Source organism: Cucurbita maxima, unplaced genomic scaffold, assembly GCF_002738345.1.
Source record: "Cucurbita maxima cultivar Rimu unplaced genomic scaffold, Cmax_1.0 Cma_Scf00005, whole genome shotgun sequence".
NCBI lineage: Eukaryota > Viridiplantae > Streptophyta > Magnoliopsida > Cucurbitales > Cucurbitaceae > Cucurbita > Cucurbita maxima.
In genome coordinates, this window is record NW_019272021.1 from 3,919,748 (window position 1) to 3,935,241 (window position 15,494).

General features: G+C 36.2%; 4 protein-coding genes and 1 pseudogene across 9 annotated transcripts in view; 1 reads left to right on the forward strand and 4 right to left on the reverse strand.

Annotated features, from left to right (window-relative positions):
* LOC111479343 overlaps positions 1 to 5,515 on the reverse strand; it is an 8,556-nt gene extending 3,041 nt beyond the window's left edge. Inside the window, exons 1-11 of the mRNA XM_023123941.1 lie at positions 5,048 to 5,515; positions 4,435 to 4,629; positions 3,928 to 4,002; positions 3,642 to 3,809; positions 3,135 to 3,298; positions 2,445 to 2,663; positions 2,153 to 2,279; positions 1,775 to 1,963; positions 1,495 to 1,581; positions 1,250 to 1,404; positions 763 to 882 (exon numbers count right to left, since the gene is read on the reverse strand). Of these exons, the coding sequence (XP_022979709.1) occupies positions 763 to 882; positions 1,250 to 1,404; positions 1,495 to 1,581; positions 1,775 to 1,963; positions 2,153 to 2,279; positions 2,445 to 2,663; positions 3,135 to 3,298; positions 3,642 to 3,809; positions 3,928 to 4,002; positions 4,435 to 4,629; positions 5,048 to 5,245 (1,697 nt within the window). The 5' untranslated portion in view covers positions 5,246 to 5,515. The remainder of the gene's footprint in view (positions 1 to 762; positions 883 to 1,249; positions 1,405 to 1,494; positions 1,582 to 1,774; positions 1,964 to 2,152; positions 2,280 to 2,444; positions 2,664 to 3,134; positions 3,299 to 3,641; positions 3,810 to 3,927; positions 4,003 to 4,434; positions 4,630 to 5,047) is intronic.
* An 870-nt stretch (positions 5,516 to 6,385) lies between these two features.
* LOC111479246 lies at positions 6,386 to 8,223 on the reverse strand (annotated as a pseudogene).
* On the forward strand, positions 8,118 to 11,455 carry LOC111479420 (probable pectinesterase 67). Its single transcript, XM_023124080.1, has 5 exons — positions 8,118 to 8,584; positions 8,685 to 8,847; positions 8,968 to 9,174; positions 10,277 to 10,524; positions 11,147 to 11,455. The coding sequence occupies exons 1-5, from the start codon at positions 8,307 to 8,309 to the stop codon at positions 11,298 to 11,300; spliced, it is 1,050 nt and encodes a 349-aa protein (XP_022979848.1). The 5' UTR covers positions 8,118 to 8,306; the 3' UTR covers positions 11,301 to 11,455.
* Positions 11,456 to 11,481: 26 nt separating this feature from the next.
* Positions 11,482 to 12,533, reverse strand: LOC111479469 (glycine-rich cell wall structural protein-like). 6 transcript variants are annotated; one of them, XM_023124155.1, is made up of 3 exons: positions 12,223 to 12,527; positions 11,821 to 12,162; positions 11,482 to 11,784 (listed from the first exon to the last, which is right to left on the reverse strand). In XM_023124155.1, exons 1-3 carry the CDS (start codon positions 12,386 to 12,388, stop codon positions 11,663 to 11,665), a joined length of 630 nt encoding a protein of 209 aa, XP_022979923.1. In that variant the 5' UTR covers positions 12,389 to 12,527; the 3' UTR covers positions 11,482 to 11,662. The 6 variants fall into 6 exon arrangements, with proteins under 6 accessions (XP_022979923.1, XP_022979922.1, XP_022979925.1 ...); XM_023124154.1 differs by having other exon boundaries at positions 11,821 to 11,919; positions 11,956 to 12,525; XM_023124157.1 differs by having other exon boundaries at positions 11,821 to 11,847; positions 12,016 to 12,502.
* Positions 12,534 to 14,713: 2,180 nt separating this feature from the next.
* Positions 14,714 to 15,494, reverse strand: part of LOC111479327 (phytochrome B-like) — a 6,218-nt gene continuing 5,437 nt past the window's right edge. Inside the window, exon 4 of the mRNA XM_023123909.1 lies at positions 14,714 to 15,325. Within this exon, the coding sequence (XP_022979677.1) occupies positions 15,106 to 15,325 (220 nt within the window). The 3' untranslated portion in view covers positions 14,714 to 15,105. The remainder of the gene's footprint in view (positions 15,326 to 15,494) is intronic.

Consider the following 15,494-nt stretch of genomic DNA (forward strand, 5'->3'; position numbering starts at 1 on the left):
CCCCCCATGGTTATAAACGGGGTGACTGAAACCTAAAAAAAAAAAAGGGCAGATATGTAAAAGGACCGGAAATAAACTGAGTCTAACCTTCACTGAAAACCTCGAAAGCAGATATCTAAGAAACAAGCAAGTTTAGACCTAAGAATTCTGAAGGAACCAAAATCTCGTAAAACCACCATATGAAGGGCTAATACACGATGACTTCAAATGAGCCCCACTGCTACAATAATTAGGACAGTCTAACCCCTGTCAATCGGAGGAAGAAAAACACCCAAGTATGCATTCTAGGGTAACTTTTAATGTATAAGGAGGGGAAATGAACAGAGTTCAACCTTCACTGAAAACATCGAAAGCAGATAGCTAAGAAAATTCTGAAGTAACCAAAATCTCCTAAAACCACCCTATGAAGGGCTAATACACGATGACTTCAAATGAGACCCAATGCTACTAACATTGGGACAGTCTAACCCTGGTCATATTGGAGGAAGAAGAAAAACACTCAACTATGCATTCTAGGGTAATTTTTAATGTATAAGTAGTCAAGAGAAAGAAGGTTGTAATGTCCCTTAATCTATTTCAAATCGTACCCCTTCACGGTGAGAAGCATTTGTCATTGCATCTCAATTTTCAATTTACCGGCAGTTCAAACAGGAATTTACAAGAATATCTACACAAAGGTGAGTATAAATGATTTTATTCTGTAAACTAATGTAGTGATTGTGGATTTACTTGCATTCATCAATGATGTATGTTTCCACTCACCTGAGAGGTATCTTCTCATTTTGATGCTCAAGTATGATAACGACATCCTTGGTTGCATAAACCAGGCTTTCATCCTCCATCGTGAGTTTTGAATCAACATCAGCCAATGATAGGACAAAACTGAATAAAAGGAGCCGATGGCATGAACTTAGTAATTTATGACTACTAAAAGTCAAATTAAAAATTGTAAAATATTCACATCAAGACCAAAAAGAAGAAAATTGCACCAACCAGATGTATGTTCTGCCTTTTCTATTTTGTTTCTACTATTTCTATTTAAAGCATGAAAACTGATACATTAGGACAAATTTTAAACCCCCGGAGGAAATGCAAACAAAAAGATTGCCTTTAAATAGAAAAAAGAATTAGGGTAACAAAAATAAGAAAAAATCAAACATTATGCCGCTATCTTAAAAGATGATTTTATCCCTTACTCCTCTTCCTCTCAAACCCTCTTTTATAAGCAGAGTTTAGCAGAGTTGCTTACACTGGAAGGACCCTAGTTCCATAAGTTCGGTGCAAATCCCCTTGCTTTTTTTCATTTTTCTTCGCCTTCTTGCCATTTTTTGATTGATATGTAGCCCAAAGAGGTTTATGTTTCAGTACTGAATCATCTGAAACATCCGTTTCATCCATCCAGTGCTGGTAAACGCCAAAATATAGATCATTACACTAAGTTCACTGGCGAAATATTTGAATCCAGTATGCTTAACAGAAATCCTTTATGCTAACCTGGCGAAGGAAAAATTTATCAGATAAAGATGGGTCAGCCACCTCAAGCAAACCTGCAGCAAGCACATCGGCGGACCTTTCCATTTCCTGAAATGAATTAAGCAATTATTCACTGAATAACATCAACGAGGTTGCTAAAAATGTACAATGGTTATATGCTGTTACATGGAGGCCACTTAACTAGTCCATGTAAACTACATAGTAACTTGAATTCCTGACCGATATATATACCACGCAAACAACAAATCAAGTTTTGTATCGAGGAAAAGACAACACTTACTTCTCTGAGGACAGCACCATCCAAATACACCTTGGTATGAACATGAAAACGACCATCATTCTTTGTTTCCTGTAGGGAATGGCTCCGCATTGCTTTTGAAACAGCTATTGCCAGCTTTTCATGATGATGCAATAGATGTGCACCACCGATAATCACTACTTCTTGCCCAACATGAGTCATCTTTTTAACCTGAAATAATGTGAAACACTTACAAGAAGAGGTTCGTGTTCTATATCAAACCATAAACCCAAATGTAGAGTATGTTCATATTTCATAGCATTTCAATGAATAATTACGTATCCATTTAACTCAGATAAATAAAACATTAAGCATCATCATTCGTGGAACTTCATACCATATTCAATGCAAGTGTCTTACCTCTGCTTCAATTGCTTCAACATTTATACTGTAGTTGTGGCCTTTTTCCATAATATTGTATCGGTTATGATTTTGCAAGACGATTATGGGTATAAGCAATCTTGTTGTCATATCAACAGTTTCAAACCTAAACACAAGGAAGAAACAGTGAGAAGATAATATTCATCAATACACACAGCAACTCCTATTCCATGCGCGTCTGTTCTTCTTTAGGGTCTCTAACCTTCTGCAGTATGTAAACAGCAAAACTAAAGTACAATAGGTAACATAAAATGTAATGAAAGGCGAAAACCTGACATCCGGGGCTATGACATGTTCAATGGTGGTTGATACTAGGGCAGCAAGTTCCCCCAAAAAATTATCATGGGTTGAATGATCAGTAGCTGCACCAAATCCCCTTGGAAATAGCACATTCCTCAAACGTGGTAGAGTTCTAGAACTGACGCTTCCCTCTTCAGTTTCAATTTTTCCATATGTGCACGGGCCTGCTGAGAGGTCAATCACAGCATATCTGATAATGCAGAAAAGAACCGGGATCACATACCAGAGCTCTAGTTACAATGTTGGACAACAAAGAAAAATTTAACACATACATTCCATCAAAGAAAGAAACAAACAATAACACCAGTTATGCTCAAAGATAAGCTGAACCTACCACTAAATTGATTAACCTTCATTATGATACCAGTCACAGAGATTGAACTACAGTCTAATGATATACATTTAATCACGTGAGACAAAATTGTATATTGCCATATTACCTCTCCATTTAGCTTACTATTACATCAATTACTTAAAGGACGTGGATAATATCAACAACCGCATAAAAACAACCACAACTTAGTAATTTTCACTAAGCTTCTGACTGTTAGTTCCTAAGCGCTCAAAAAACATAAATAAAATCATATCGAACCAAAATTTATTACAACTTGCAATTGAACCACAAAGAAATAGCAAGACTCCCAGAATATCAAAACAATACCTGCCAGAGCCCAGCCAAACTTGCATTGCTCCTCCTCCTTCGTATCGGTAACGATAAATGTAATCGCCTTCTTGTTTTTTCACATCTTCATCATTTAGCGGGGCAAGTTTCTGATACATTAAACTATCAAGATCGATTTCCTTATTTCTGGGGTCCATTCTGACCTGTTACAGAAGTAGAGTGAAAAAGTAGGAGATGGTAAAATAGAAAATGAAATTAAAACAATAAAGGATGATAGTAGTAAGAAAAGTTTGAAGGATGGCAGATCATTACACACACACACACACAAAAAAAAAAAAAAAAGGATGTTTCACAGCAACAGAGGGAAAAAAGAAGATGAAAGAAACGAGCACTTCATCTGACAGAGAAGAATATTAAATCATAAATGTAAGCTTTAAAGAAAATGAATACTTTCTCAAGGAAAAGTGAGAGAAAATACATCGTGATCCTAAAAAGAAGCACAAAAACTTTGCATTCAAAATTTGGATTCGGACAAAGTTACCAAACCTTATCGAAGTTGACAATAAAAATGGCAATTGGCATAAGTCTATCCCTCTCAGCAGCATTGTATGCCTCATTATCCGTGTCAAAAATATAGGAATATAATTTCTGAAACACAGGTTCAACTGTTGTTGCTTCAACCTCAAACAGAGGTACCACCCTTCCAAAATCAGTCTGAAAATGTATAGAACTTTTAGAATTAAATATATGTAATAAAAAAAAAATTGTTCACAAACTACTCCAAAAACTACGAAGAACAGAAGGAAATAGCAGCGCAAAGCTTAAGTTCCACCTCTCTTGCGGTTCCATCAGGAATCATGGCCTCCTTCAATGCCTTCTCAAGAGCTATCAATTCAGCCTGACCTGCCTGTAGCAGTGCAGAATATAGTAGCCAGACCAAAGAACTTTTTGTACAAAAATGCAATATTCATTAAAAAAAAACATTGTTTAAGATTGATGAGTGCAAGCAGATTTATTTAAGCATTACGGATACCTAAACTCTAAGTTTCTGATGATCATGTAGCCTTATGAGTGGGATTACAGTTCTAGAAATGGATAAGGAAAAGGAAATTGAAGATGGAATATGCTACAATTGAAGTGGAACATAAGAAGCATGCTTGTATTTAATAGATTAGAATTAAAATTATAACTTTCAGGAAACATTCATTTCAAAAACATGAACTCAAGTGCAAAAGGAGCAAAAAAAAAAACTTCGATATGTAGTGTCAGAAAGAGAAAACTTGTAAGGAAAATTCTTTTAAGGATGCAAGTTACGGAAGAAACTAAAAATGGAACTTACAGAAAAGGCATTATATACAATATGATGCTCTATATCAATGGGCTCGCCAGTCTCAAGGCAGGATGGTCTGTGAGACGGGAAGCTGGCTCTCAGAAACTCTTCTAGCTTGTGTGAATCTACTGTGTACCGGTAGGCTCCATCATTATTGAAACCAATAAGGACGATGTTCACTTCAAGTGGAACCTGAAAGGGAACCTGTGCAACGCTTTTATTAGTTTATGTATGTGCAGTAGGGGACCTATAAAGTTGAATGAGATTGCCAATCATAAATCAAAACATGATCATTCCTAGTTCAGAAGCTACGAAGTACCGATGCAACTAATTTAAATTACAAGTTCAAGTAATGATGAAAAATACAATGCTACGATGTACCAAATTTTAAATATAAGTCCATAGTTTAATTCCAGGAACAACATTCCTCCAATAGAAATCAAAAAATCTAAAACTGTCAATTCTTCCTAGTTGTTCTAACGTCGTTTAAATCCTAAGCAAAAGAACTAACGAGCGGGATAAAGATAAATTAATCGGAGCCACTGCATTTGACTCGAGTAAACGATCACATAATCAACGATTAAGAATCATAGTACAGAAGAAAACACAGTATGAGAAATACCTCAGCTCGTGAATGAAGCATCCGACGAACATCGTATCGGACACTATCTTTGACGGTATGGAAGGCTCCGTGATGCCAATGAGGATGTCCCGTATCTCTCCTGAAAGCTTGAGAAGCCGACTCCAATGGAACTACAAGCAAAATGAAAACCAACACAAAACCGTATAATAAGACGCTTGAGTTAAATTCAGCAGCCATGGAACTGAGAACCAGCTAAAATTCCTTAAGCCTCTCTTCTTCTTCTTCGTCTGCCCGGGTTGCGATTGAGAATGAGAAGCCTTCTACATGTACGAGAAAGAAATCAAGAAATTGGCGATCAATTGATAGAATTGAAGAAACGATAATCGATTAGCAGCAGATGCAGCAGAAGAATCGGAAGTCTACTACTGTTCAAGTCGCTACGAATTTTGTCCGGCGAATTGAACTGTGGCCGAAAAATGAAAGTGCGAATCCGAATGAGAAAAACTCGTCGAGATTTTCTTGCATTTTTCTTATTCTCCAAACAGAGCCGCGGTTTAATCAAACCGGTCAAACGCTGAACCAGACCGAACCGAGTCGATATTGAACCAAATTAATGGGATGACAAGACAAATACTAAATTTTAATAGTAAAAAGTAGTTAAATGAGTTGGATTGTGTAAAAATATTATAATTATGAGAATTACTAAATTACATTAATATCCTTAAATTTTAGAAAAAATTATTATTTTTTTTTTTTACAATTAGCATCCTTTAAATTGAAGAGGAAATAATATTTGAGGTACTGGTTTGAGATGGTAATAATTTAATTTTTTTTGTTAAAATATTAAAAAATATTAATATTACTTTTACGATATTTTTTAAGCATAGCATTAGCAATAACCTAGAAAAGATACATTTAAAAAAATTAAAAGAGAATTAATAAAAAAATTAAATTTATTAAAATTTTAAAAATACTTTTAAGTTTATGGGTATTTTTTAAATAGACAATTAAAGAATATTATTTAAACATTTAAAATGATAGTAATATTTTTTTGTAATAAAGCAATAAATTTAAGAGTGTTTTAAACTGCTAGCTTTTGAATATTTGTTTTTGTGTATTAAAATTTGGTAAGATTCAAATGAATATTTTCGTGCAAAAAAAAAAAAAATGAGTTAACTGATATAAATTAATAACTAAAATATAAGTGGCTAGCCAAAACGAGTGTAATTACGCAATAATTGACCTAAGTTTATTAGGGTGAATTCAGACATTTAACTATATAAAAAATAAATAAATAAATAGAGTGAGGATAGTTTGGTAATTGACACTATTAACTACCGTATTTGTTGTACTAACACAAATTAGCAAAATTATTAATTAGTTCAAACGCTCGAGTTCTCGAATATTGATGGGCCAAATATCATTGGCGTCGCCGTCCATGAGCCGCCCTGGCGATTATGGAGTTCGTAGCTTCAGAAGGATGAAATGAATCCCAAAACACGTACTTCGACCTGTCTACGCACACTCTCGACGGCGGTCCACAGGGAAAAAGACCGCCGTACCGTCCGGCGATGTGGCAGCACGCCGAGTCGGCATTCTCAAACCCTGTACATTGCAGCGAATGAAGCTTTCAATATGTGAAGTGCAGGTATTCGACAAATTATCTCTATGAAAATGCTTTATTCGACGTTCTTTTCTTACCGTATGATGCGTGATTCTGAACTATATCTTGAACGATGTGAAACGCATTTGCATAAAGGAAATTCGAATTCTGAAATTGAGCTCCGAGCTCTGTGATTAGACCTCTCAATTGGTTGTTGAATAACTGAGCCATTAGGTTAGGGGAATTTGCACAGTTGCTTCCTAATGAAGGATTTGAATCTCTCTGATATGGAATGCATCCGATTGGTCCGACGTTTACCACTACGATGTTTCTGGCTCCTAGATTGTAGAGTCACTGCAAGTGATTCGGATACTTTTTCAGAACTATTTTCGAACGAAGTAATGGAAAAGAATCAACATGATTTCAGTGAAGTAACGAAGAAAGAGTGTTATTACTGTGAGTTGGAGTCTGTAACTCGAAATCATGGAGCCAGCAAACAACTCTGGAGGAATCAACCGGTGTTATTAATGAAGTCATTTGAGCCAATGGTTATGGAGAACATGGAAGTTCTAAGCAAATCCATGGCAGCAGGAAGGCCAATCATGTCGATGATATCTTGTCTGTTGTTTGCAAAGTTATTGACTTGTGCAACCATTTGATTCGAGCAAGCTTTCCAACACAAATACAATATCATCACAACTACATATGTTAGATATGTAACAGTCTAAGCTCACTGCTAGTAAATATTGACTATTTTAGTCGGTTACATATCGTCGTTAGTCTCACAGGTTTAAGACGTGTCTACTAAGGAGAGGTCTCACGGGTTTAATACTTCATTCTCTCCTACAACTGATATGAGACCTCACAATCCACCCCTTGGAAGCTAGCTGGCACACCGCCCGATGTCTGGCTCTGATACCATTTGTAACCGTCTAAGCCTACCACTAGTAGATATTGTCAGTTTTGGCCCGTTACGTATCGCCGTCAGCATCACGATTTAAAAATACATCTACTAAGTAGAGGTTTCTACACACTTATAAGGGATGCTTCATTTTCCTCGCACCTCGCAACATAAGAAAGAAGGCATGAAAATATGCATTCCATCCATGATTTTCGCATAGAAAAACATGCTTAACTGGTTACTGCAGGAACTTACCAAGATTTTTCCAGTGTTATTGAAGATTCCATCTGAACCAGAAGCATAGTTGACACCATGAAGAATCACTCAATTTCATTTAAAATAAATTTAAAATTATATGAATACTATTATTCTTTTTAATTCTTCTCTAAATAAGTAAAGAAAAATATTAGAATTGGAATTGTAATGGTTTTAACCCCTAAATATTAGGGATTATTGTAAAGTTTGGTAATACATAATATATATTTTTTAATTAAAAAATTAGTTATATTTTATGCATGTAACAAATTACAAATGTTAATTACATTGATTATTTTTGGAAGGCTAATTTCTTGAAAACTAATTGATTAAAAAAGAAAAAAAGAAATTAATAATTGCATTTTGAACCACTAAAATAAACCGTTAAAAAGCCCTCCAAAATTGGAGAATCCTTTCCAACCAACAATTTCCCACTTTATTTCTCTAACCTTCCATATTAAATCTCATTCCTCAATCTTCCAAATTCCGAATCATTTCGTTTCATTCCTCAAGAATCGTTCTCTTCCATCTCCAAAATCATGGCTGATTCATCCTCGAATTCCCTATGCAAACCGATTCACATTGCATTCGCAATCGCTTTTGCTCTGTTAATCTCATCTCCGATCGGTTCTTACGGCTTTACTGCGCAAAATGTGATCAATTCGCCATTGTTGACGAAGAAGATCGCCACAAATCGCACGATTAAGGTTGATATCAACGGAAATGGCGAATTCACGTCCATTCAAGCTGCAGTCGATGCTGTTCCGGAGGGGAATTCGCAGTGGATGATCATCCATGTTAGGAAAGGAATTTACAGGTGATTTCTAGCATTTTCTCTTCCGGATTGTTACATGATGTGATAAATTGTTCGTTTCTGTTTTTAATTGACGAAAGAGTGCGTGTTCTTGGCTCTGTAGAGAGAAGGTTCATGTTCCGTCGAGTAAGCCGTACGTCTTCTTGAGAGGAAACGGAAAAGGAAGGACGCACATCGTTTGGTCACAGAGCTCTAATGATAACATTGAATCTGCTACTTTTAAAGTCGAAGCCAAGCATTTCATTGCTTTTGGAATTAGCTTCAAGGTCCAACATATTTCTCGATTCCTTTGGTTATTTTTGCCTAAATTAGCCTCAAAATGTATTCAGTTATTCCATTGATTTCTCTCTTTTTTCGTTATTTCTTCTGGAAATTTTCCTATACAGAATGAGGCTCCGACTGGTGTGGCTTACACATCGCAAAATCAGTCGGTAGCGGCATTCGTTGCCGCAGATAATGTCGCATTTTACCATTGTGGATTCTACAGCACTCACAATACGCTGTTCGATTACAAAGGCAGACATTATTATGACGGTTGCTACATTCAAGGCTCAATTGATTTCATCTTTGGCCGCGGCAAATCCGTTTTCCATGTAATTCTTTTCCCTTCCTTTCTCTACTGTTGCTTGCTCTCTGAAGAATTTAGAATACCTTTGTGTTTTATGCATGGAACATTTACAGTTTTCTTAATAACCGTTTCATATTTCATTTTTGAATTTTGGTTTTTAGTTTCTTAAAGCTAAATTTATAAACGTTATTCTTGCTCTTTCCATGTTTGTTCTTCACTTTCTTGTAATGTTTTCAAAACTTAAACTTATAAATAGTTTTCAAACATCAATTTTAGACAACTAAATTTTTTTGGTTAAGTTAGAAGATAAAAATTGAAGCATGACGAGAATTGTTGAGAGGGAGTCCTACGTTGACTAGTTTAGGGAATGATCATAGTTTATAAGCAAGGAATACATTTTCATTGGTATGAGGTATTTTGGGAAGCCTAAAGCAAAGTCATGAGAGCTTATGCTCAAAGTAGACAATATCATACCATTGTGGAGATCCGTGATTCCTAACATGATATATGAATCACGTCCTTAACTTAGTCATGTCAATAGAATCCTAAAATGTCGAACAAAGAAGTTATGAGCCACGTCCTTAACTTAGTCATGTCAATAGAATCCTAAAATGTGGAAAAGTTATGAGCCTTGAAGGTGTAGTCAAAAGTGAGTGTTGAACAAAGGGTGTACTTTGTTCGAGGACTCTAAAAAAGGAGTCGAGTCTCGATTAAGAGGAGGCTGTTCGAGGGCTCCAAGGCCTTAGGGGAGGCTCTACAGTGTACTTTGTTTGAGGGGAGGATGGTTGGGGATCATGAGTTTATAAGTAAGGAATACATCTCCATTAGTATAAGGTCTTTTGGAAAGCTTAAAGCAAAGTCATGAAAACTTATATGCTTAAAGTGGACAATATCGTACCATTGTAGAGATCCTTAATTTCATTTCTAACCGTATACATGTTAATAGAGATCTCCGATTCTTATTTACTTCAGGAAAAATATAGTATGTTAAAAACAGGTAAACTTAAGAATTTAGAAGCTCATGTAACCAAGTAATTTCATTATAGTCTAATCTTTCTTTCATTTTTCTTGGTGGGATGTGATGATTTTCCATGAAAAACGATGTTATATTGTTGCTGTGGATGCAGAATTGTGAGATATTTGTGATTGATGACAAGAGATTGACGGTCCGTGGTTCAGTCACAGCACAAAACAGAAAAAGTGCAGATGAGAACAGCGGGTTTGTTTTCATCAGAGGAAAGGTTTACGGAATAGGCGGTGTGTATTTGGGGAGAGCAAAAGGTGCATTTTCCAGAGTCGTTTTTGCTAAGACTTACTTCTCCATGACTGTTCTTCCTGCTGGTTGGACCAATTGGAGCTATGCTGGTGGCACAGAGTAAGCACTCCCTCCCCCGCGTTTATAATTACTAAAACTAAATGGTTAGGAATCAAGGACCTTTTCCATGCTATGATATGGTCCACTTTGAACATAATTTCTCAGGGTTTGTTTTCTTAAAAGGAGATATATTTCTTACTTAAACCCATGATCGATCCACTAAATTAGCCAATGTGAGACTCCCCTCTCAACAATTCTCAACATGAACTAGTCTTTAACTAGTTTAATTATTTTTGATTTAGCCGTTTACTAGATATATTCCTTACTTAAACCCATGATCGATCCTCTAAATTAGCCAATGCGAGACTCCCTCTCAACAATTCTCAACATGAACTAGTCTTTAACTAGTTGAATTATGTTTGATTTAGCCGTTTACTGAACTATTAAGAATCACGAACTTGCATAATAGTATGATATTTTCCTCTTTGAACATACACTCTCTGACTTTGTTATTTGTTTTTCCAAACGGCCTCATGCCAATTAAGATATATTTCTTATTTATAAATTCATGATCATACTCTTCTAAATTAGTCAACGTAAAACTCTCTCCCAACAATTTTCAACTTGAACTAGTTTTTAAAAGGTCCATAATTACTTGAACTAAACGTTTTTGTCATTACAGGAATCTGTATCATTCAGAATATGATTGCCATGGACCAGGAGCAGAAAAGGGAAACCGAGCACCATGGGCCAAACAGCTAACGGAAAAGGAAGCTGCCCAGTTCATGGACATCAGCTTTATTGAAGGGGCCGATTGGCTTCCTGCGTGGCTATAAGCAAAACAAAAAAAGGCTAAGCTAATTCACTCCTCTCGCTAGTCCTTCCCCACTTTATTTTTATAAATTTACGGTCTATTCGGGTTCTTTTTGCAAGCTATTTCGCAAAGATTCTTAAAACTATTTGTCCAATGAGACGAAATATTGAATTCAAATTCTTCTTTTTTTTCTTTTTTAAATCTTTTTCTGGTTATCTTATTACGTAGAATTGGAAGTACAAATAAGTAGTAGTCTTTGCATGAGCATGTTTCTGGTGGGTGCATGCATATTAGTTTTTGTAAATATATTGGGAAAATTTCCAGGACTTTAGGAGTAATCTATATCTACTCCCTTTTTAACATCATATTTGATGTAGTCTGATTTTAGACTCTGCCGCCGAATCCTCCACCTGAACCGCCACCAAAGCCTCCTCCTCCACCTGAACCGCCACCAAAGCCTCCACCTGCTCCGCCTCCAAATCCACCTCCTTTACCACCTCCAAAACCTCCTCCTGCTCCGCCCCCATGGCCTCCTCCGAAACCACCTCCCGCTCCCCCGCCAGCTCCGCCTCCAAAGCCCCCTCCCGCTCCTCCACCAGCTCCGCCTCCAAATCCACCTCCCGCTCCGCCTCCATGGCCACCTCCTGCTCCGCCTCCAAATCCACCTCCTTTACCACCTCCGAACCCACCTCCTGCTCCGCCTCCAGCTCCACCTCCCGCTCCCCCGCCAGCTCCGCCTCCAAAACCACCTCCCGCTCCGCCACCAGCTCCACCTCCAAATCCACCTCCTTTACCGCCACCAAATCCACCTCCAGCTCCGCCTCCTAATCCACCTCCCCCTCCAATTCCGCCGCCATGGCCACCTCCGAATCCGCCTCCAGCTCCTCCTCCAGCTCCGCCTCCTAATCCACCGCCATGCCCACCTCCGAAACCACCACCAAGGCCACCTCCAGCTCCACCTCCAGCTCCACCTCCAAACCCACCACCAGCACCACCGCCAAGACCACCACCAAGCGTCTCCTTCTCCAACTTCCGGCTTTCAGCAAATCCCACAATCAGAAATGCCAGAACAAGAGCCAAGGCTCCAACCTTGTATGTAAGTTTGGCCATACTCCTTATTTTTAAGTTAGAAAGAGTAGAGCTCACTTTTTGAATGCACAATAATGCATTGTAGAGATATTGTTAGTATTTATAGCGAGAGAAGTGCAGGCAGGGGAACAACATTAATGCATGCAGTTGAGACTCCTCTTGTTTGACTGTTTTAGTTGGTTGGGACACTCTTTAAAACTTATAATGAAATGCCTAAATTTTCAACTTAGGGGCCGTTGAGTTCCTTAATTTCCTTGGCTCCACCTCTCATCTGCTAACCGATTTTACAGCACACATCCATCCATTTTCCTGTATTTGCACAAAAAGTCCTCCTCCAATGCCCCACTTGGTCCCATCCGAGGCACGGACTCTCAGTTTTCTTTGAATTATTCATAGACCCAATTATGCATGGGTTAGATTTGTGGAAAGTCATCATTCCAATACACACTTCATGGTTTTCATGATCCCCTAGTGACCCACTTTGCTTGTGTATGTCTGTCAGGGCTACGCGAGCACCTACCGATAAGATAAGATTTAATCGATATTTTATCTATTGGTTTAGTGTTTTTAGTGGAACAGATTTATCGAATACATGTATCTAAACCAATTGAACCATGCTCGAATTTTTCTATCCCAAATTTATTTACCTAATAAGATATTAAATGTTTGATAACTTTTTCTAATTGTAATTGATGTTTTATTTATTAGGTTATTTATTTTTTTAATAAAACAAATTCATCGAGCACATGTATCTAAACCAATTGAAGTATAGTTACCCAAAGTTTAATTACTCAATAAGATATTAAATGTTTGATTAGTTTCTACACTTAAAATTGCAATCGATGTTTTATCTATGGGTCTAGTTCTCTTTCTCTCTTTTTCTAAATGAATAGGCGGTGATCCATCTATTTTTAAAATTCTAATTGATCTAGATCATTGGTTGAGCACACATGTCTATGTCTAAATCAATTGAATTATTTCTAACTTTTTCTATTAAAGAAAATGGTTGAGTCCACTTTTTCAAAATTAAATACTCAGTAAGTAATAAATGTTTGATAAGATTTAAATGTGAATAATGTCTACCTCTCCAAATTGAATTATCCAGTAAAATATTAAATGTTTATAAGATTTAAATGGTATAATGTCTACTTCTCCAAATTTAATTATCCAGTAAAATATTAAATGTTCAATAAGATTTAAATATCGAATAATGTCCACTTGATTGAATCAATTATCCTTCATTATATTGGATTTCAATCTGTCCATAAAATATTTTGTAGACTATAGGAATGATTATTCACTGTTTAATTGGTTTTTAATTCTTTCCAAATTTCAAATTTATTTAGGGATGTAAATGAAGTTAGGATGGGGACAAAAATGAGCATCCCCACCCTCTCCCGGTAAAATTGACCGTTAATTTTTTGGAATTGAATAAAGTTCCCTATAGAAAATTCTTAGGGATCAGGTCCTATTGAAAAATATTCCTTGTTCGTGATTTTTAAATTTTTTTAAACAAAATCTTTTTTTAATACAAAAATTACATTTCAATCGTTAATTCTCAATGAATATTTACTATTTGAAGATAATTCTTGAACTTTATTAGAAGAAATACAAAATATCTCATGAAATTATACATATATATATATTTATAAAAAAAATCTTGTAGGACCAAGAGAATGGATTTTGGTCTCCATTTTTATCTGCTTAATGCGAAAATTTTACTCATTTTGTGAGATCCTACATCGGTTGGAGAGGAGAATAAAATATTCTTGTGTGTAAATCTCTTTTTAATAGATGCATTTTAAAATTGTGAAGTTGACGATGATATGTAACGAGCCAAAGCGAACAATATTTACTAGCGATTGCCTCGAGCTGTTACAAATAGTATCAGAGGCAGCCATCGAACGGTGAAACAGCAAGAACACTGGCTCCCAATGGGGGTAGATTGGGAGATCTCACATCGGTTGAAGAAGAGAATAAAACATTCCTTAGTGAGAAAATCTCACCCTAATAAACACGTTTTAAAACTCTGAGGCTAACCCTAAACCCTAAACCCTAAATAACGAGCAAAACAAACAATATCTACTAGCGGTGGCCTCGGACATACAATATGGTGTAATAGATATACACACCCATCAAATAATAATAAACAAATAAATAAAAGCTTACCAACTTTATACTACCTAACCCAGAGAGACTCGTACAATTGGAAATAGTTTTTTCTTAAAAAAAATAACAATAAACAAACAAACAAGAAGAAAAAATAACATAAAATAAACTCAATGATGAGTTCATGATTCAATTTACTTCAGACCCTTCAAAATTACCATTCATTGTTCAGAGCAATAACTTAAAATCTCAAAATATTCATTCTCCCTTTCTTATAAGCCAGCAGCTCAAATAGTACTTAATAATATTACAGAAGAAATTGTAAGAACAAAGGAATGAAGATGCAACTCAACTTAACCACAACAGAACCTTCAAATCCTCTAATACAACAATCTCTAACAGCAACAAAGACAATTCTATAGTACCTAATAGCATTAGCAGCATCTCATCTAGAACAAGCAGGTCAGTGAAGTGATGTACATAAAATAGTCTTTATTATTCGCCTACTAATTATATCACACGGCCTAGACGACATGTAAGTTCAGAGCTCGGCTTATGAACAATGACTCGAAAATTACACTAGTATCTTATGTTAATGGGGGGGGGAAGTTTGTAAGGGGTCGAAGAAACTAACCGACGTCGTTTAGGCCTCTCTCTGTCAAGGGGAGTTCAAGAGTGATCAAGAAATAACACCTTTCAGACTCTCTGATGTACTGGACTTCACCATTCATGAGCTTCAATATCTTTCTGCACATGCTTAAGCCTAAGCCTTCTTGAGTCACCCATCTGCTACTATGAAACATGTCCTGAACCAACTCAGGTGGTAGACCTTCCCCAGGGCATACAATCCTTCGTCATAATAACATATGTTAGCCTTTTGCTTTTGGGAATATACAAATACAAATACAAAAAAAAAAAAAAAAAAAAAAAAAAAAAAAAAAAAAAAAAAAAAAAAAAAAAAAAAAAAAAAAAAAAAAAAAAAAAAAAAAAAAAAAAAAAAAAAAAAAAAAAAAAAAAA